We start from the raw sequence: 21348 nt of genomic DNA on the forward strand, positions 1-21348 counted from the left end.
GCCAGAGACGCGAGCCTCGAAAGCTCATACAGTATTCAACAGGGAAAGCAGAGCTCCGCCTCCTCCTCCCCGGCGCCGCTAGTCCGTATGATCCGCCCAATATTCCTCTCGAGCCCCTCCTCCTGCTGCTGCTGCTGCTGCTCGGCTTCCTCCCGTCGCGCTTTCTGGTTGGTTTCCCCGCCTTTCGGCGCGCCGTCTGGAAAAGGAAAGGAGGCGAGTTGCTGCTGCTGCTGCTGCGCTTTCGGGTGGGCTGAGCTTTTTTCTGCAACTCTCTTGGTGCATCTTTGCCTCTTTCCGCGTCGTGGCCGTGCAGAAGTGGAAGGCTCTCTAAACTCTGCCCTTTTAAGGTAGGGGGGTGGCGAGGGGGCAGAAGCGGGGTGGTCACAGTGCCGGATTTACCTATAAGCTAAACAAGCTACAGCTTAGGGCTGCACTCTCTTGCGGGGCCCACAAAAAATTTAAAGGCAAAACCTGGATGTACATTTCCAAAAAATAAAAATAAATAAATAAATAAAACCTACACACGGCAACAGTGCTTTGTGTTGTGGCACTGTGGGTTAAACCACAGAGCCTAGGACTTGCTGATCAGAAGGTTGGCGGTTCGAATCCTCGCGACGGGGCGAGCTCCCGTTGCTTGGTCCCTGCTCCTGCCAACCTAGCAGTTCCAAAGCATGTCAAAGTGCAAGTAGATAAATAGGTACCACTCCGGCGGGAAGGTAAACGGCATTTCCGTGCCCTGCTCTGGTTCGCCAGAAGCGGCTTAGTCATGCTGGCCACATGACTCGGAAGCTGTACGCCGGCTCCCTCGGCCAATAAAGCGAGATGAGCGCCACGACCCCAGAGTCAGCCATGACTGGACCTAATGGTCAGGGGTCCCTTTACCTTAGGCTCCTATGATGTAAGTAATGGGCCCCGCCTGCTAGCCTGCTCCCTAAAATATCACTGGTTTGCTCATTTCTATATATAGGGTGCCCACATTCTGCATGGACTGGTTGCATTACTTTGATAAAATACATATTTTGCTGTGTGCAAATGGCTTTAGATACTTATTAGGCCCATAAACTACCAAACAGCATATATTCAACACAAAAAGCAGCGACAATTTGTTGTTGACAAAGGACAGCTGGACATACTAAGGGCCCCATTACCTTCAGTAACTTAGGGGCTCATCAAACCTAAATCCGGCCCTGGAAATGGTATGCACAAGTGAGACAAAATGTTATTCGTATATACTCGCCCTTCTAGCAGGAGCACTTCTATTTGCGGTTCCTTCCGGACAAGCCATGCGCTCTTCCTCAAGGAGCTTCAGCAGGACATTCCTCAGGGCTGGCCCATTTTTGGGGAGGGTGGTATCCAGAATATTAGGGTCATGCTTTCCCCAGGCCAAGCAAAGACGACACAGCATGGTGTGCAAGTGTTTGGGCTTCAGAGGGAGAGAGAAGTTGGCTAGTGACCACGGCTCATCTCACTTTATCCTCACAAGAACCCTGTGAGGTAGACTACACTCAGGCAGTGGCTGGCCCCAGGCCAATCAGGGATGTGAACACAGAATGAGAGAATTTTAGAGTTGGAAGGGGACACAAGGGTCATCTAGCACAACCCCCTGCAATGCAGGAAACTTCTTGCCCAACGTGGAGCTCGAACCCACAACCCTGCGATTAAGAATCTGATGCTCTAGCAACTGAGCAAAATACAACATATGTACTCTTTGCCAGCTCACTATTCTATATGTGTCTTATGAGCTTAAGAAATTGGGTTCTTATGTTAGATACTGTTCCTGTATGGGGTGTATGTACAGTATAGGGATCACCGCAGCTGCTTGCATTTTTGGACCCTCTTTGGGGTATTGGCTGTGGGGGCTGTCATGGTGAGCTCCTCCACTGCAAAATTTGCCTCTGCCTTGACGTTTCTTAAGGGACGTGGGTGGCGCTGTGGGTTAAACCACAGAGCCTAGGACAGCTTGAATCCCCATGACGGGGTGAGCTGCCGTTGCTCAGTCCCTGCTCCTGCCAACCTAGCAGTTCTGCCTTCTGCCCCTCCCTCATAACAACCCAGCAAGGTAGGTTAAACTCAGATATAGCAACTGACCGAAGCTCTTCCAGATCCTTGGAGAGAGCGGCTGCTTCTCTCTAGCGGGTACAGTGGCAGTTGAGGTAGTTTAGATTCACAGTCCAGACATTGGCCCTCTTGTCTACCTTGTGGCAATAAAAGGGCAGAAATAAAAGGTCAAAAAGAGCACATCCCTTGACACTCCGTCTAAAACAGGCACAAGCAAACTTGGCCCTCCAGATGTTTTGGGACTACAACTCCCATCATCCCTAGCTAACAACCAGTGGTGCCTGCTCTAAAACTTATGTGCCCTGCTTTGTTTTCAGGAGGGGAAACTAGAAAAATTAATGCTGTGGCCTACCTGTGTCCATTTTACTTAGTATAGTGGTATCTTGGTTCTCAAACTTAATCTGTTCCGGAAGTCCGTTCCAAAACGAAGGCACACTTTCCCATAGAAAGTAATGCAAAATGGATTAATCTTACTTACTTACTTATCAAACCTTTATTAGGCATTATGCAGGTAAAACCATAAAAGGAAAATAACATATAAAAGCCTTGAGATATATATAAAAAGGCAGGAGTTGGCTACATACAAATATAGATATATACATATAGAATCAGTGGTTTTCCTTGTTAACCTGCTCCTTGGAGGACTGCTGCCAAAAACTCGGCTACCCCCGCCGTTACCCTTTGGTCAGCGTCGGATAGGTAGAATCCCACACATTCAGCTTGCTGGGGTTCCAGACCACCCGAAAGGGGGGACAGCACGCGTTGACGGAGCGTACTGTACAATGGGCAATGAAAGAGGATATGCTCTACAGTGTCCGGGACATTCATAGAACATCTGCAGAATCTCTTGCTTCTGGGAATGTTTTGATATCTTCCCCAGACAAATGCTGAGGGAAAAACATTCAAACGGGCCAGCATAAAAGCCCTACGTTGGGCTGGGATTATTAATTTAGAGACGTAATTGGCTCTGCAATCTAAGATATTTAAATCGTAGAATCTGGGGGAGCAAATTTTGTTTACAGCTGCCATAATATTTTGTCTCTCGACATCCTTTAGTCTAGTTAGGATATTATGGAGAATATATTGCTCATTAGAATTGTACAGGAGCTCCAGCTCGATGCCTAAAGATTCAATTTTTTTTTCAAGGTGCTGATACCATCTTGATTTATAAGGGTCTTTGAGCAAATCAGCGAGCAGACTTGATGGAGGGCAGCGAAAATGGCAGCGTAACCAATACTTTATTGAGGTGGACCATGCCCAGTATTCCATTGTGTGTATGCCTATTTCTGCACACATTGTTTCATATTTGATCATAAGAGGGAGTCCAAGAATACGTCTCAAAAAGCTGGAGTGAATCTTTTTTATATCACTGTTATATGCTTGGACCCATAGCGGGATACCATAGAATATCTGGGATTGCACTTTTGCTTGAAATATCTGATTGGCCGCAGGAATAAATTGATTACCTTTCTGATAATAAAAACGGGCAACTGCTGATGAGATGCACTTTGCCTGTTTTATGGCATTTGTGCGATGGGTTGCCCACCCTAAGTTGCTCTGGAATAAGATTCCCAGATATCTATGGATTTTCACTTGTTGGATTTCTTGCCCTCTTATTTTCCATTTCTCTAATTTCCAACCATTCGAGAAGACCAAAATTTTTGTCTTCTCATAATTTATAGAGAGTTTGTTACATTCGCAGTAAAGGATCAGTGAAGATATAAGACGTTTCAGACCCAAGCTCGTTAGTGATAGTAAGACAGCATCGTCTGCGTATAATAAGAGAGGAACTGGTTTCTGATTGAGTTTAGGGGCATGTGATTCTATTTTTTGAAGGTAATCTGGCAAGTCTGATAAAAATAAATTAAATAGAAAGGGGGCAAGAATACACCCTTGTTTTACCCCTTTCGAGTTTGGGATGTCTGAGGAGAGGTGACCTTTGGTGTTAAGTTTGACTTGACAGGTATTGGAAGAATGTAGATTTTGCATTAGAATCAATAAGCGCTGATCAATTTTTAATTCTATGAGTTTCCTCCACAACTTTGGGCGGTCAATTGAGTCGAATGCACCACGAAAATCTACAAAAGCAGCGTATATCTTAGATTGCCTTTGGGATCTGTATTTTTCAACCAGATGCATAAGTGTAAGACAGTGGTCTAGAGTAGAGCAACCTTTGGAGAAACCTATTTGTTCTTTCCCTGGTAAATTTAGATTTTTCATCCAGGTAAGAAGTTTAGATAAGAGGTGCTTAGCGTAGATTTTCCCTATCACTGATAGTAGGCTTATCGGTCTATAATTCCTTGGTTCTTTTGGGTCGCCATTTTTAAAGATTGGAATAATTATTGATCTTAACCATATCTCAGGTATGGTCCCATATTTATCTATAAGAGTAAACAATTGGGCTAAGGGTTCTGCCCACCAATCTATATAGGTCTTAAATAGTTCTATTGGTAGACCGTCTGGCCCAGGAGATTTCCCCGATTTGAAGTTTTTAACTATCTCTCTAATTTCCTCTTCCTCTACCCTTGGCCACTCCTGGAGTTTATTAATTTTATTTTTAATGGTTTCATTTCCTTTAAGTTCACCGTGTAGATTGTTAAATACAGATGTAAAGTATTGGGACCATTTGGATTCTGCAATTGGTGGCAGAGTTAGTTGATTTTCGGCTTTCAGTCCTCCGTACACTAGGCTCCAGAACGCTTTGTTGTTTTTACTCTGAATTGAGTCGAATAATTGTAGCCATTTTTGAGTTGCGTATTTCTGTTTCTTTTCGGCCAGAATATAATGGTATTTTCTTTTTTCATCAAGATAAGAGGGCTCTAGTTTAGTGCGATTATTTTTAAATGTTTGGCGCAGTTTTCTTTTTAGCTGGAAACATTCATCATCAAACCAAGGGCTAGCGCTATATTTAAGTTCCCAAACTTTAGGTGGAGTACTAAGCTCTACAAGCATTTGGAAGATTTCATTATAAATTTTAGGAATATCACAGTAGGAATTAGTGGTCTTTAAGTTGACTAATACTTGTTTTCTCAGGTTAGCTGTAAGTTTATGCCCCACTTCTGCACTCATTTCCTGGGACCATTTTAATTGGGTCATTTGTTTGTATTGAGAAGGTTCTATGATATTGTGCTTAGTTATTTTGGTTTCGTCCTTTAAGCTAATAGACAGCAATAATGGCTGATGATCGCTTTCAGTGCGCGTTCCAATTTTGAGGTCCATGATCGAATTTATAATATTATAAGGGACAAGAATATAGTCGATGACACTGCATCCTCGGGGGGAGAAATATGTAAACTCCCCGCTTCTATCGCCATTTGTTGAACCGTTCACAATCTGCAAATTAAAGTTGTTACATAATTCAAGTAGGCGTAAGCCTTCGTTGTTAACAACCCTGTCTCTGGAGAATCGTCCTATTTTCAGGGCATGTGCGATATCATTATCAGTATTCCAATTTAGTTTGCTACATAGTTGTTCATTGTTGGTTCCCACTCTGGCATTAAAATCACCTGCTATTATCAGTGAGGCATTTGGGTATTTATCGGACAGATTTTCTATATAAAAGGTTAGTTGTGACCAATTTTCACTACTGATGTTGTTTTTGGTTGGGGGGATATAGACATTTACAAGTAGCAAAGAGTCTTTTTTTTGGGTTAAAAGTAGAGCTTGTGCAAGTGGTAAACATATTTCTAGTTGCTTGATTTCAAACCCTAAGTTGTCTTTGATCATACAACAGAATCCTGCTTTCGGCCGGCCCTTCGTGTTTGTTTTCAATGCGGGTTTCGTATAGGAGATGAATCCGTTAATTTTAATATCTCTAGTTGACCATGTTTCTTGTAGGAGTATTAGTTCAAAATCCTTAAAGAAGTTCATTAGGTCTGGGTCTCCGTCTTTGTTTCCCCACCCTGCGATATTCCAGGACAACAGGCGTAGGATCCGTTTTTGGGTTGGTGGCTGGTTGACAGCATTTAGTCATTCTAGTTCTGTCATTAAGTCCAGCGAGGAATTTTTTCTTGTGCAGATACAGCCATTTGTCGCTGCTTTCGGTGGGGGACGTAATGGTGGATCTTTTAGATTCTTTTTTAAAGTGCGGGAAATTTGAATTTCCTCCCTTTCTTGATTTTCTTCCTTAACTGTTCCTTGTTCCTGAGAGATTTCTGTGGTTGGTGGGCTATTATGGACAGTAGGACTGTTTTTAGTCTCTACTTCCATTTCTTTGGCCTCATTAGGTGTTGAGCTCGGTGTGTCAGGTCTGTTGGAGGTCATCTTTTGTTCGGCAAAGTTAGAGTCCTTTGTGGTACTTAAATAAGGGGTACCTATTTCGTTTGGAGCTAGTATTTGATATCTCAGCCAAGAGTTTGTAGTCTCATTACTGGAGTTTTTCCTTGCCGTTTCATATTCTAAAGGCGGCTGGATTTGTAGCTCTGCATCTATACATTTGAAAGTTCCATTTGCAGCTCTCTTTTTGACTATGCATTTTGGGGGAAAGGCTGGCAAGTGTAAAGTTTGATTGTGTATTGTATCTACTGCATTTTGTTGACCTTGTCGGTGAATTTCGGTCAATCTGGCCTGTAGTTTCGTCAATTTACTGAGTATGTTTATTTGTTCTTTATCTGGTAGCTTGGCAAAATTACTCAGCAGATCTTCTTCTTCTGGGACTGTCCAGTCTATTGTGTCAAGGGCGAGGTTGTTATTTGATGCTGCAGTCGCATGGTTTGGGAGCTTGGATTTTTCTTGCGTAATTTTCCGGGTAGCTGACTGCGGTTTCTCCCATCTACTGGGTTCTTCCACGGGGGTAGGGGAGATGTCGGCTTCTGGTGGAATGGCCTTGTTCATCTTATTCTGTCTTTTAGATGCAAACAATGGTCTGGGTGATATATCTTCAAAATGTCGGCGCGGAAAAATTCCTTTCTGGGCTAAATGAGCCTTTACCCTTAAGATTTTAGTTGGGATTCTATGACTACCAAATCTTAGTAGTACTTTTTTGGAATATCCGTCGTTAGTGAGCCTCTTGACTGCTTTTAAGTCAATGCTTCCGCCCTCAGAACCAAGGAGCAGATTTAGATGGTGTCTGGCCCAGAAAGATGACTCCCAGTAAGGTAGGGGTCCTCTATATGGAAAAATGTGGAGAACAATCTCACATGGCCTCAGTATCAGGTTGATTGAGTGAGGGGGGCTTCCTCTGATTTTTGACTGATTTAGAGGTATAAATTTGTATTTGTTCTGTTTATTTCCAGGGGTTGTTAAGGATGGCAAAAAGGGAGTGAGTTGCCTCCTTTCATCTGGGTTATCCAGCTTCTTGGAGATGTTTTGTAATTGTTCAAAGATTTTTTGAACTGTTTGAGCAGTCAATAGGCAGCATTCCTCCAGCAGCTCCACCTTTCTATCAATTAGTGCTTGTGCCTCGGTTATGGGAGTAGTAGCCTTGTCCTCATTTACTCCTAGGGATATCTCTTCAATTGTCTTTCCATGTAAGGAGTTGAGGAAGGTTTTGGGAGGAGATACGTGCTGTTTTTGAGGTAGCAGGTAATTATCTAGATTACTCTGTTTAAAACCAGAGGGCTCTGTGTCAGTTTCTATATCAAGGCACCTGGGTCTTTTGCCTCTTCTCATTACTAGATTCTTAAATCAATGAGATCAGACTTCTAAATAGAATGATAAAATGCTAAAGTTCTCTGGTCACAATCTTGTTCAATTCTCATTCGGTCCTAGCTGGACTGCTGCGAGGTAAGTAACGAGTAACTGGGAGGGAGTGCCTTAGTGCTCGAGAGGGAATGTCTGAGAGCCTTCGTTAAAACTTCTTTAACTTCATTAAGTCCCGGCACCGAGGAGGATAAGATAAGATAAAATGTTCAAACGCACAGCGAAATAATGAAAGGAAATAGAATCCAAAAGGGAGGAGAGCCGGCAACATTTAGTTAAAAGATCTCTTTGAGCTCCGATAAGAGCGTCTTACCTCGGCGCCATCTTGAAGTCCCAATATCATTGAGCATTTTTATTCTCATTGGATTAATCCGTTCTAGAATTTTAAAAACAACCCCTAAAACAGCAATTTGACACGAATTTTACTATCTAACAAGACCATTGCTCCATAAAATGAAAGCAATCATCAGTGTTCTCTACTATAAAATAAATAAGACAGCATTGTAGATGATAAAAATTAAAATTAATTCATTTTCTTACTTGCACTGATGATAGTCATTGTTTGGATGGGGAGCTTTTATCCGTTTCCGCAGTCACATAATCAATCAATCATATAACGAAAAACAAGCCACAGTAACAAAAATGAAAAAGCCACACAAACAAAAACACGCAAAAAAGCAAAAACAAAGGCATCAAATATCACTTCAGAACACAGCAATCAGAAATGGAAGGCTTTAATTACAATGGGGGGGGGGGACTCAAATGAGTGGCGCAAGGGCAGAAGGGGGAGGGGGAAAGGCTTAATTACGATACGGGGGACTCAAATGAGCTGCGCAACAGTGAAAACAGAAGCTCAGGAGCACGTTCGGCTTCCGAGGCAAAGTTCGAAAACCGGAACACCTACTTCCGGGTTTGCAGTGTTTGATTTCCAAGTTGTTCAGGAACTAAGCTGTTCGAAAACTGAGGTACCACTGTACTGATTTCAAAAGCCAGTAACTGCCAACTCCCAGGTCACAGGGCCTGTGAATGTGGGTTTGTGAACCTAAAACTGAATTTCATGTGGACCACTCTTAACTCTGTGGAACTAGACTAATATTCTTGTTTCCCTAGAAAGTATTTATCCCACCATTCTTCAGAGTGCTGTGCACTGCTTAGAGGTCTGAAAAGATGTGTATAATGCTCTGATTGGCTGCGTAGTTCTGAGGGAGCTTTCTCTCTGTATGTTTGGCTGAATGTATTCCTGCTCTGTGGAAGGCCTGAGGTGAGCGAGACAAAACCTTATTTCTCCTCAAATTATACACTTATTTTTGCTCTGTAAAGTGTTAAATCAGAACTTTTTGCTCTGGATTTGGGGTGTGGTATTTAAGTGACTTTGCCAACGGTCCACAGCCCCTTAAGTTGTGATCTTCTTCTTTATAGATTGTCTTTGAATGAACATCTTTCATCTGCCGCCATGGAGTCAGAGAGCATCGTGATCCTTTATGAGGACAATTCTGTAGAAGTGCACTATGAGGATGGATCCAGGTTGCTGCTTTCTCCTTGTGGGTCTGAGTTTTTATTTGAGAAAGCCATTCCTGCCTCTGCCCATCCTATACAACCAGCAGAACGGATTCGCCAGAGGACGCAATTTGCTATCAGCATCTACAGGGTAAACTAGAACATTTTTCTGCCTAAGCAGAGTTCCAGGAGAGAGAAGGGGTTATTGTGGGATAATAAATCAGCCCATGCGTTAAGACACAGATGGGCAACCATTTTCAGCCTGTAGGTTTCATTCTCTTCTGGGCAACTTTTTAGGGACTAAAAAGTTTTTTAAAAAAACAACAACAACAACTGTATTTTATATTTGGTGTTAGCCGCCCTGAGCCCAGTCTTGGCCGGGGAGGGCGGGGTATAAATAAAAAATTATTATTATTATTATTAAATGCCCATGCTGAGTGAGGCCAGACTGAAAAGTGGATTTCACTTTTGTACCGAAGCCTAGTTTCTAAATACAGTGGTGCCCCGCAAGACGAATGCCTCGCAAGACGAAAAACTCGCTAGACGAAAGAGTTTTCTGTTTTTTGAGGTGCTTCGCAAGACGAATTTCCCTATGGGCTTGCTTCGCAAGACAAAACGTCTTGCGAGTTCTTGCAAGTTTGTTTCCTTTTTCTTAAAGCCGCTAAGCCGTTAATAGCCACTAAGCCACTAATAGCCGTGCTTTGCAAGACGAAAAAACCGCAAGACGAAGAGACTCGCAGAACGGATTAATTTCGTCTTGCGAGGCACCACTGTATATACAGACGATAAGGATGTTGGAACTAAACATGGGTTCTTAATTACAATTCTTCTCCTTTAAGAAAGGGGGAATTAAATTTATGCTTTTGTTAATTTACAAATTCCATGATATATATTGTTGTTGTTTTTTGTGTGTGTGTTTTTAGGAGAAGCTTTTGCAGGCAATTGATTTCCGGAATCAATATTCTGATCGTCCCTATTTACCTTCAAGTATTATACCTCCTGAAAGGAAAAATGTAAGTGCTTTTTGTAGGCTTACTATTCTTATTTATTAAACTTATTAGTCGCCCGCATGTCTCCAAGCGACTTACTTGTAAAGGAAAATATGCAATACATACACAATACCATAGGAGAAAGGGGAAGGCCATATAATACATTAACATTTCCTATAATGTAACATTTATGGAAAAACAAAAAACCAACATATCAGCCGTATAAATAATAGCAAACAATGTTAACAACACTCAAATAATAAACGAAGCAACATCCCCACTCACTAATTAGCAAATAAAGAAGACCTTAGCCCCCTTCCTAGTCCAAAAGCTATTCACATAGAACCAACCATTTTCCCGCTTTAACCACCCTGCCTCACCCAGAAGTCTGGTGTCAAAGTCAGCTGTTGCAAAAATCAGTGCTGGATGGATCCCGTGTCTTCCAGGGATGGTCTGGTGTCTCTCTTCTCCCTTTGGGAGGGAGCAGTAGCAAAGCAGGAAGATGGTAGCAAAAGTTTTACCTCCTAAGCAGTTGTCCTGGCTACTGCTCCTCTCTTGTTGCTGGTGGGAATGCAGAGCAGAGACCTGCCTGCCTGCCTGCCTGGGGATTCAGCGCCCTGCCTAGTGTCAAGGCCAGCTGTTTCAGATCTGTGGTGGTGTGGGGATTTGACAGATCAAAGTGGGTCCAAACTAAATTGCTGGGTGGTAGCTCATGGGAGTTGTAGTCCAAAACATCTGGAGAAGGACCAGGTTGGAGAAGACTAATTAATCACAGAATCATAAACTTGTAGAGTTGGAAGGAACCCTGAAATTCATCTAGTCCTCAGGGACCATATAACACTGGTTCTGAAAGACCTACATTGACTCCCAGTACATTTTCAAGCACAATTCAAAGAGTTGGTGCTGATCTTTTAATGATAACAACAACAATAATAATTTATTATTTGTACCCCGCCCATCTGGCTGAGTTTCCCCAGCCACATTGGGCAGCTTCCAACAAAGATTAAAAATACATTAAAATGTAACACATTAAGAATTTCCCTAAACAACGCTGCCTTCAGATGTCTTCTAAAAAATAATAATTTATTATTTAAAGCCCTAAACGGTCTCAGGCCAGACTACCTGAAGGAACGTCTCCACCTCCATCGTTCAGCCAGACACTGAGGTCCTACTCTGAGGGCCTTCTGGCTGTTCCCTCCCTGCGAGGTTACAGGGAATCAGGCAGAGGGCCTTCTTGGTAGTGGCACCTGGCCTGTGGAACCGCCTCCCATCAGATGTCACGGAAATAAACAACTACCTGACTTTTAGAAGACACCCGAAGGCAGCCCTGTTTAGGGAAGTTTTTAATGTCTGGTGTTTTAGCGTGTTTTTAATCTGTTGGGAGCCACCCAGAGTGGTTGGGGAAACCCAGCCAGATGGGCAGGGTATAAATATATTATTATTATTATTATTATTATTATTATTATTATTATTATTAGTCTAACCCCCTGCAATACTGGAATATGCAGCTATCCCATACAGGGATTGAACCTGCAACCTTTGCTCTCACCAACCGAGCTATCCAGCTAATATTTAGCTGTTAAATAATAAATAGCCTCGGTGGCATTGTGCTTGAGATTTAAGTGATTTTTCTTCCCCTCTTAACAGATTCTTTTCGCAGATATCTCTAAAGCCAAATGGCCCACTTCTTGTGCCAAGAACGGAGCAGCCCGTTTTCACCATGGCGCTGTGACCATCTCTTCTCTAGATGGCCATGCTAGTCTGACCTTGCCTGTCCTTCAGCAAGAATTCACAGTGGAGTTTTTGTGCAAAGTCAGCCAGAAGTTATCAGCACCACCATTAGATAAAAAGTGTGGTGAATCAATCCGGGATCGGTGTGGAAGATCCGGCCAGAATTCTGCTGGGAAACCGTCTTCTCAGCAGCTGAGAGCGGAAGAAGGAGAGGGTGACTTTGGCAGGTCTGTGGCACAGAATATGCAGGACAGCAACTCAGGATCTGTGCAAAAATTAGAGGAGAGTCGCTGGTCTTTCCAGAACTGCTCATCAGAATATTGTTGGGTTACTCAACATCTGTCTGTGTCCTCCTGCTCCGAAGAATGGAGGTACCCTTTATCATTGGCACTTAGGTTTTATCAATTACACGCTGGCAAAGAAACTGAACCGGATGAAGGAAACACAGATGTTGAGATTGCAGAGCTTAATATATTACACTCTTCTAAGGCAGTCACTCGTTTGCCTTGGGCTTTACCACTCAGCTGTCATGCTCCTTATTTGCACAGGTGAATTGTTTTTATTTATTTATTTACTAAAGTATTTCTATTTCTGTTTTCTTTTATTAAGTCCCTTCCCCTAACTAAGGTGGCTAAAAATCTGCTTAAAAACAGCAGTGAATTTTCCATTGTCACTCTGTGAGGGGAATAGGGGCTTCAACACGCTTAACAAATTACAATCCAGCCAGGGTTTGGGGGTGGGGGGGAGGGCTGTTTAAAACGGTATGATACTGCTTCAAATGTGTAGTGCAGATGGGACTGAACATAGTGGAATTTCATCTGAGAAACAGATAAAATATCAGATTGCTTTTAGGCTTGAAAGCAATATCTACAGAAGGGATGGTTTACTTCTAGCCCTGCTGGGCTCACAACTCCCACGAGCCTCAGCCAGCGTGGTCAGTGGCTAGGATCCCCAGCATAGCTGTCAACTTTTCCCTTTTCTTGCGAGGAATCCTATTAGGAATAAGGGAATTTCCCTTAAAAAAAGGAAAACGTTGACAGCTATTATCCGCAGTCTTGCCCTACAATACTTGTTCTAGATTGTTTCAATTGGTACCAAGCAGGGTGGATTTAAATCACTAGTCAGTGAGACTTGATTTAAATCATTTTTTTTTACAGAAAGACTCATTCTTGCTGGTATAATCTTAATATTTACAACCAGATGAAGGTTTCATTTTTGGAATAATAAATTTTCAGAGTAGTTTTTACAGTTATATCAAAAATTACTGATTTGGTTATACTGTTAGAAATACATAGACAGATAATTATGAAATTATCGTGAGGTTTAATTAAGTTAACTGTTTATATTTGGACAACTTTTCTGCTGTACTTTATTGGAAGGAGAAAAATAATTATTTCCTTCATAAAAATTTAAACAATTTATTTAACTAAAGCAATAACATTATAGCATATGTATCCATGTTTGTTAACTGATGTGGTTAAACGGTTTTGTTTTTTTAAAAAAGAAACTTAGACTGAGTTTTAGCACACATGAAAAACTTTAAACAAATCCTCATTTCCTGATAAATAGCCGTTGGACCATAATGTAATTTAAATAGAAAACTACCCTTAGAAAGATTTTTCCTCCAAAAGCATTTTTATTTTAAAAATCCAATTTAAATTTTAAAAAATCCGATTTTTATTTTTTTTAAATCATTGATTTTTATCCACCCTGTTAGCAAGGGTTCCAGCAGGATTTGTTAAGTTCGGTGTCTGCTGATTTGTTTCACAGGTGGGATTTCTCTGATTTCTTGCAACTGAGGAAAGAGGACAGTGGTCAGTATTTGTACTCCCAGCCAGTCAAAATAGTATGGAGTAAGGGGATCATTTACAGGTGAGTAAAACAAAAAACAAAACACAAAATTTAATGAATAGCAAATTAATATTGCTTACCTAACATTAGGAAAGTTTGGTTTTTTTTAAATATACTAAGTTTTTAGAAGAAGTCTCCACATGATTTAAGTGAAGAAGAGAGGCTTGAAAGCAGTGCCACAATATTGGACAGTCCTATGCACACTTACCTGGGAGTATGTGTCTGCCTCTGTGTACAATATTGTACACAGCTACTACTTCTACAGTTCATGTACTTAAGTCTTGTTGACCCCAATGGAGCTGAAGCATAGATGATGATGATGGTGATAATGATAATTTTTTATTATACATCAAACATTAAAAACTTCCCTAAACAGAGCTGACTTCAGATGTCTTCTAAAAGTTGGATAGTTGTTTATTTCCTTGACATCTGATGGGAGGGCGTTCCACAGGGAGGGCGCCACTACCAAGAAGGCCCTCTGCCTGGTTCCCTGTAACCTCACTTCTCACAGTGAGGGAACCGCCAGAAGGCCCTCGGAGCTAGACCTCAGTGTCCGGGCTGAATGATGTGGGTGGAGATGCTCCTTTGGGTATACTGGGCTGGCTGCAGTCCTGTACATGATGTGACTTCAGCCAACACCACTGTTTTATCTGTAATTAATCCACACAGTCTCATAAGGTAGTAGGACTAATCAGTACTTTCTCTTAGGTTTCTTCTTGGAGCTAGACACATAGAAATCTACCCCGGTGATGGCTCAGTTTTCAAATCGGAAGGTTCCTTTTTGGGGAAATATTTCACTCGCTATTATATCCAGGAAGGAACGAGGGAGGTAAATGACGCCATTTTATCTTTCAGATCCATCCTAGAATATTTGAGGAACGTTGCTGTAGGTCTTCTATTATGCTATGTTTATAAATTACAGTTTCCATTATGTTTTCCTTGACACTTGAAAGATGACAGGGAATACCCAGGCATTTTTAGAGCTAACAGTGATATGTCCAGCAAAAGGTGGAGATGTTTGAAACTGGCAGACATGGCCTGGTTTTTCAGCTTGTGCTCAGTGTTTTTATACTCTATTCCCCTCACAGAGCTACAGTTCTCAGAGTGGCTTAACAATCAATCCCTCTTCACAGGGAACTCTGAGAATTATAAATCTGTGAGGGGAATAGAGGCCTCCTGACAACTCTCAGCACCCTTAAGAAACAGCAGCTCCCAGAATTCTTTGGGGGAAGCCATGACTGTTCAAAGTACTATCATAGTGCTTTAAAATGTATGGTGTGAATGTGCCTGAGATTCTTGGTTTGCTCATTAGAAAGCAATTTCCTTTTCCTTTTTGCATCTTTTAAGATAGAAGAAACAATGTATTCTGCAAGCAGTCTACCACCTGATGTACCTGGAAGTCTCTACTCTGTGTGGACCATTATCACTCAAGCTGTAAGGTGAAATATTTTGGCTCTGCATTTTTGTTAGTCCACACGCCAAGGGCATGTATAGCTGAGCTGAAGGAACATTTACTACCTTTTTCTGTGTCTTATAAAGCGCGTGTTGAGTAACCGACTCAATTTACATCATGACATGAAATGGGTATTGAGTTTAGGAAATGCTGTTTTACTGGGAGGCTAAGGTCCCAACAATAAATATACAAGTAAATATAAACTGACTTATTTTTATAAAGCCAGTATGTCCTTATGAAAAGTCTTTTATCTTTTTCTTTTTGTAAACTACCTAGAGTTCTTCAACATAATCTTGAGCGCATGCTTTCGTTAACCCATAATTACTCTGTCTGCTGCTGGAAGATGGTGGTGGTAAGTAAGAATGAAGGTGCTGGCAGTTGACATCTTGTAAAATATCATGCTGGTCTCTGTGCTCACAGCACTTCTCAATTTTCAGGGTCAAAAAAATCTAGGCACATGGAAATTTTAGATTTCCATTCCCAACCAATTTGAAGAGTTTAAAGCAGATGATTTTGTTTATAAAGATGTATATTTTTAATGAGAAAAAATAAACCTTTATTGACCTATTGAGGAAATGCTACAAATTATATATAGGCTCTTTAGGTCCTATTCTCCCCTAAACTAGAGAGTATGAAAATAAATGAAACTAGAAAAGGATCAGAAACAGCAAAAGGGCTTTCCAGTAGATATTTTTGCCATTGAAATCCTACTCAATATTGATCCAGAGCAGATTCCAATGTATAGTTAGCAGAGTAACAAACTCGTTGCAGGATTCCCAAAAATAGACCAGAGGCAATTGTATTTTATCCAGCAGAGCTTTACTGCTACTGAAGGCAAATGAGCATAATGGTCACAAATCCAATACATTCAGGATTGGCACTGTCCATAAGAAATCCAGTTGCAGCAGACTTAAACTTACAATAACTTATAATAAGTCTAAACCTTAACACTAAGCATACTATGTACAGAACACCACACCAGAAGGAAAATAGATAGACAGAGAGTGAAACCCAGGTTCCTTCTGGCCTTACTTTTATAGTCAGCATGACCTTGACAGAAAGAGATAACAAGCTGTACTCAGCTTCTCTGAAGGTAAAACCAAAACATCATGAACCTTCTGCTTGTTTCCTTTCACACAGAGAAGTTTCCAGAACCCTCTTGAATTAAGCAGAATAGGAAAGATCTCTACACATCAGTTCAATGCTTTCTGCACTAAGAAATGCAAACGTGACAAGTTTCCCCATGTTATAAATTAGTATTTATTTTTGTCCCACATTGCTTCTTTCAGTGTCCTGAGAAGGGTAGAGGACAAATGCTGCCAGTCCCCCTGGCTGAAACAATTGTTCCCAATGTAGGAAGGCTCTTTGCATATTCAGATAATAAAGTGCATGCCGTTTTTTATGATGGAATGATCCTGAACATGGTGTGGGATTTCACTTCTCAAGATGGAAAATCACAGGTGAGCCTTACAGGGTGTTGATTTAATTTATTCCGTGCTTGGGAGCATTTACCTCCTGGTAAAAGGTAAAGGTAAAGGACCCCTGGATGGTTAAGTCCAGTCAAAGGTGACTATGGGGTTGCAGCGCTCACCTCGCTTTCAGGCCGAGGGAGCCAGCGTTTGTTCACAGACAGCTTTCCGAGTCATGTGGCCAGCATTACTAAACCACTTCTGCTGCATGGAGGACCGTGACAAGTGCTAGAGCGCACGGAAACGCCGTTTACCTTCCCGCTGCAGCGGTGCCTATTTATCTACTTGCGCTGGCATGCTTTTGAACTGCTAGGTTGGCAGGAGCTGAGACAGAGCAACGGGAGCTCACCCCGTTGCAGGAATTCGAACCGCCAACCTTCAGATTGGCAAGCCCAAGAGGCTCAGTGGTTTAGACCACAGCACCACCCGTGTCCCTTTACCTCCTGATACCCGTGCAAGAGAAGACATCCTGACTATTTCCTGTTTCAGCCTTTTCAGTTTCATCGTATGGGTGGCCTTTTATAAAATAACTCCACAAACATTTAAATAGAGAAATTATTTTGTGGCAACTCTTTCCCTTAAAAAATGGCTACCACTTGCTAATTGTTTGTCTGCTCCCCAACCCCCAACCCTGTCCCTGCTGCAGTAGAAATTTGGTGAAGTGTGCCTCTTAAAATTTCTTTGCCCCAAACAGGGCGCAGTTGAGAAGCCATTTGCACACAGCTCTGGTTGTTGATTGTATGGTTGTCCAGCAGGCAGCAGTCAAAAACCTATTTAGAGTGGCTCTGCTATAAACAACAGTAAAAGTGAATGAGATTTATTATGAGAGTATGGGATTCGGGGGTTCGGCCGGTTTGCTTCTGGGGTTGAAGAACTAGGGATATATTAGCATTCAGAATTATACTGACCCACTTGGCTACAAGAAGTGCTCAGAATTGGAAGCGTGCAGGGAACCACCTGGAGGGGGAACTAGAAAACTAAGTCCCTACCTGAAAAAAATGACAGTAGACAGGCAGAAGTTACTTGGAAGGAGGGATGAAGTAGGGTACTTCTACTGATTATCTAATTTTCTTCTAAGAGACCTCAAGATGCTAACACGGGTTGGTGCAAACTCACTTCGCCTGCAGGAGCACAGCAGCTTATCCATGTAGATCATCCTGGGCTCTATGAAAGGTATTTGTAGGTTTTTTGGATAAATTTAGGAATTTCAGTATGATTTAATTTGCCCAAAAGAGAAAAATGCAGGTGAAATATTTTTCCTTCCTCCTCTTGCTGTAGATTTTGGTAGAAGTCATCAATCCTTTGACTACAGCAGCAAACATTTTAATAAACATATGGGGAGATAGTATTAGACACTGTGTTCGAAACTCCCATTGTTCTAGGCACGTTTTACGACAGGGAATGTCATTCGTGCGAGCAGCTTCTGAGCTCCAGGCGCAGTATTGCGCTTAAGATTAAAAGTGCAGAATGGAAGAAAAGGAGGACCCTTTTCTTCCTCCCCGCTTCCAGCTACTCTCTGAAGACTGGAGAAGAGACCCTCTTAAGAATATTACGGGGGTGGGCATGTGAAGGAATAGACCATGGGTTGGCAAACTAACGCCCGGGGGCCAGATCCAGCCCGATCACCTTCTAAATCTGGCCCACAGACAGTCCAGGAATGAGCGTGTTTTACATGAGTAGAATGTGTCCTTTTATTTAAAATGCATCTCTGGGTTATTTGTGGGGCATAGGAATTTGTTCTTACCCACCAAAAAATATAGTCTGGCCCCCCACAAGTTCTGAGGGACAGTGGACCAGCCCCCTGCTGCAAAGGTTTTCTAACCCCTGGACTAGACCATGTGAAAAACGAACATAATATTTTAGCTGCAGTTCATTCATTTTCAGCTTTGCATCCTTGTTATTAAAAAAAGCGCACCTAGATACTCAGTTGTTGTGCCCATAACCTAGGTTTAAGGTGCCATTTGGCTCCTAGCTTTCATTTCTCTGTTTCTGATTAGGCAGCTGTTTTCCTGCACTACTTCTGTGTGCTGTTGGCAGAACATCATGTAGGATCAGATGCTAAAGTCTTGTCCCCCAACTCCCTCGTGTTCATTTTTTGCAATCCAACACTATCAGAGACAGGCGGGTCTGTTTTCCTTATTAGGGACAGGATGCCCCAGCTGCCATTGGTTCTTTAGTTGGTGTTGCCCATTCATGGTGGATGTAACACAACTTATTTTTCTCCAACACAGATACGTAACAACCGTGGTCAAGTGGTGCAGAAGCTTAAACAAGGATGGAGAGGTGTGTGCAGACGCATCACAGCCGATTCCTGAAGAGACCTGGTATGCATCTTAAATGGCTCTCAGGGGCCATCTGTATTTATTTTTAAACACAAGTTTATTCAATTTTATTTATTACCTCTCTTTGGGAACCATTTGGATCCATTAAGAGGCAGGCGGTGGACCATTCAAATTGGTCTCTCCTACCTGCGGAGGGGAAGGGTTAGGGAAGTCTAGTGGCACCAGGAAGTGATCTGACCATGACACTGCTTTTGTTCCACTGGAACTTAAGTGTCAGATCACTCCTGGTAAACATGTTGTTGTGGTAATAAGCAAAATGGTATTTTGAGAAATGTGTTCTCAGTTTTATATTGGTATTTTATAGGTCCGTTGCTGCTGAACTTGAAAAAATAAGAAGATTCAACTGTATCCTTTCCGAGCACATTTTGAATCCACAGAGAAGTTCTTAGCAGGGTTGGATCATTCTTTTCTTGAGGCAAGCGATAATAAACCTTTTCTATACTTTGGTTCAGTTTGTTAGCCAAAGTACTAGTAAGGTGTCTGCGAATAGTATTAAAATGTTAAAGGTCCTTCACATTACTTTGTCATGTGGCAATTTAGTTTTATTTAAGAGAAAGGTTTTTTATTACTTGGGGTGGGGGTGGGATATGCATTATGTACTTATTTAATGACATATTGAAATAGCCTCTGGAACTTCTTTTAAATCTTGCAGTGCAATCTTAGACATGTTCAGTGGGACTTACTACTCCCAGCTAAGTGTTGTAAGTTTGCGGGCTTACACTGCAATTGAAACCCCAGCCGGGAAGGAATGGGGCCACTGTTCCATCCACAGTCTAACGGCAGGGATGACTAATAACCACTTGCCTGTTTTGAGGCTTTCTGTGGGCTGTTCTGCACATTCGGCAGGCAGAGTTTCACACCAGCAGAGTGACTCTAGCAGGACTCTGCCCAAACTACCCCCACCCCTTTCAAACCCAACACAAAGCAGGTTTGCATTGCAGCATGTATTGAACTCTGTGATGCCATCACAAATATAGCACAAGACAGCTTATGAATTTCCCCAGTTCCCCTGAGAGAAGAGATTTGGTTTTTGTCTCGCTGTTTTCCCTCCTTAACTATACAACTACAGTTTTAGTGGAGAACAGCAATATTCCAAGTACGGTTTCAGCTGCAAAAAGAAATCCATCCTGCAGCACCGACCGACAGAACAGACCAGAGGAAATCTTTTTAGTTGAGAATGTTAGTAAAAAGAACATAGCTGAGACTCTGGAAAAAACTTCAAAGGTTATCAGTGATATTGACTCTCTTTTAGCTTCCTCTGTAAAGAGAAATGAGGTCAAAAGTAATTCCGGTAATTCTGTCCCTCATTAATCTGATTGAAGTAGAAAATGAAATTCAACCGTCGAAGGTCAGGCCACAGAGTTGTTCTGAGTCACTGACTTTATAGATAATTAAAGGCAGGATTATAAGTTAAGGATATTGTTAATTTATTAATTTGAGTGTATGTTGTGGGGTTGTTCGTTTATATTTTATAGCTTCCTTGTTTCTCTTTGGAGATAGGTGGGATAGAAAATTTTAATATAAATGTTTGTATATATATATATGTGTGTTTGTGTGTACACAAACTATGGGTTGTTATAAAAGGCCAGAGATGAGAGGATTTTGTTATAATGCCAAATGTAATTGCACTGTATAATCCTGTACCAAATTAACAGTTAAAAATTAGTTATTTCCTACATGTTTGAAAATCACTGGCTTTGAAATTTCAGCTGTCATATTTTATAACATTTTATTCTGATATTTGAAGTTTTTTGGTAGAGGTGGGAGAAGATCTATACCACTGTTTGTGTTTATGAATGTTTGAATAAAGCCATACAGGTCAATTAAGCAAGGCGTAATAGTTAACTAAGTCTTCTAGTACGTTGGCTGTTTTTCTAATAAAGTTACAATGAAATTTCATTGTCACCTTTTGAAAAAAGAAATTATACTTTCCACAGCAAGAAAAAAATCATCCTTTTATTGTTCCTGTATATGTATAGTCTCAAAATAATAATTGGACCGATTCAAATTTTATAACTGTAAAAGTACCCCTCCCACGCCCTCAAAACGGTGGTGCCAATAAAACCTTGGAAAATTAAATTGCTGAACACCGTGTACCCTGCCCAGTGGAACAACCGGGTTCCCATATCCATTCCCTTTTAATTTGCTTACAGGAGGTACAGAGGAGATTTGGAGCATCTGCTCTACCACTCATATGGAAACCCCTGCATGCCACTCACCCCCCCCTACCCTACACACATTTGCGTTCAGGAAGAGGAAGAGCCGCTCTCGTCAATTGCCTTGCTTGTAGCATAAACGACATTTTAACCCTATCTCTT

General features: G+C 41.6%; 1 protein-coding gene and 1 long non-coding RNA gene across 4 annotated transcripts in view; one reads left to right on the forward strand and one right to left on the reverse strand.

Annotated features, from left to right (window-relative positions):
- LOC307226447 overlaps positions 1–2189 on the reverse strand; it is a 4685-nt gene extending 2496 nt beyond the window's left edge. The window contains exon 1 of the long non-coding RNA XR_013843430.1: positions 2089–2189. This is a non-coding gene — a long non-coding RNA (uncharacterized lncRNA). The remainder of the gene's footprint in view (positions 1–2088) is intronic.
- On the forward strand, positions 73–21299 carry LOC307226230 (uncharacterized protein C5orf34 homolog). Of its 3 annotated transcripts, none has more exons than XM_079994836.1 (14): positions 227–245; positions 8809–8959; positions 9118–9346; positions 10119–10208; positions 11832–12463; positions 13686–13787; positions 14475–14595; positions 15114–15205; positions 15496–15568; positions 16509–16679; positions 17767–17861; positions 18920–19012; positions 19335–19375; positions 20100–21297. In XM_079994836.1, exons 2-14 carry the CDS (start codon positions 8931–8933, stop codon positions 20339–20341), a joined length of 2010 nt encoding a protein of 669 aa, XP_079850962.1. In that variant the 5' UTR covers positions 227–245; positions 8809–8930; the 3' UTR covers positions 20342–21297. The 3 variants fall into 3 exon arrangements, with proteins under 3 accessions (XP_079850960.1, XP_079850962.1, XP_079850961.1); XM_079994835.1 differs by lacking the exon at positions 227–245 and adding an exon at positions 8501–8726; XM_079994834.1 differs by lacking the exon at positions 8809–8959 and having other exon boundaries at positions 73–245; positions 20100–21299.
- The last annotated feature ends 49 nt before the right edge of the window (positions 21300–21348 follow it).

The sequence above is a fragment of the Podarcis cretensis genome, assembly GCF_951804945.1.
Source record: "Podarcis cretensis genome assembly, chromosome: 11".
NCBI classification, from domain to species: Eukaryota; Metazoa; Chordata; class Lepidosauria; order Squamata; family Lacertidae; genus Podarcis; species Podarcis cretensis.

Bases quoted from the DNA above. Each gene is read 5' to 3' on its own strand.
- LOC307226230 (XM_079994834.1), top strand. From the start codon at position 88: ATGATCCGCCCAATATTCCTCTCGAGCCCCTCCTCCTGCTGCTGCTGC. The intron at 246-9,117 runs GTGGGCTGAGCT...TCTTCTTTATAG, and splicing joins TGCTGCTGCTGCGCTTTCGG to ATTGTCTTTGAATGAACATC. The intron at 14,596-15,113 runs GTAAATGACGCC...GCATCTTTTAAG, and splicing joins TCCAGGAAGGAACGAGGGAG to ATAGAAGAAACAATGTATTC.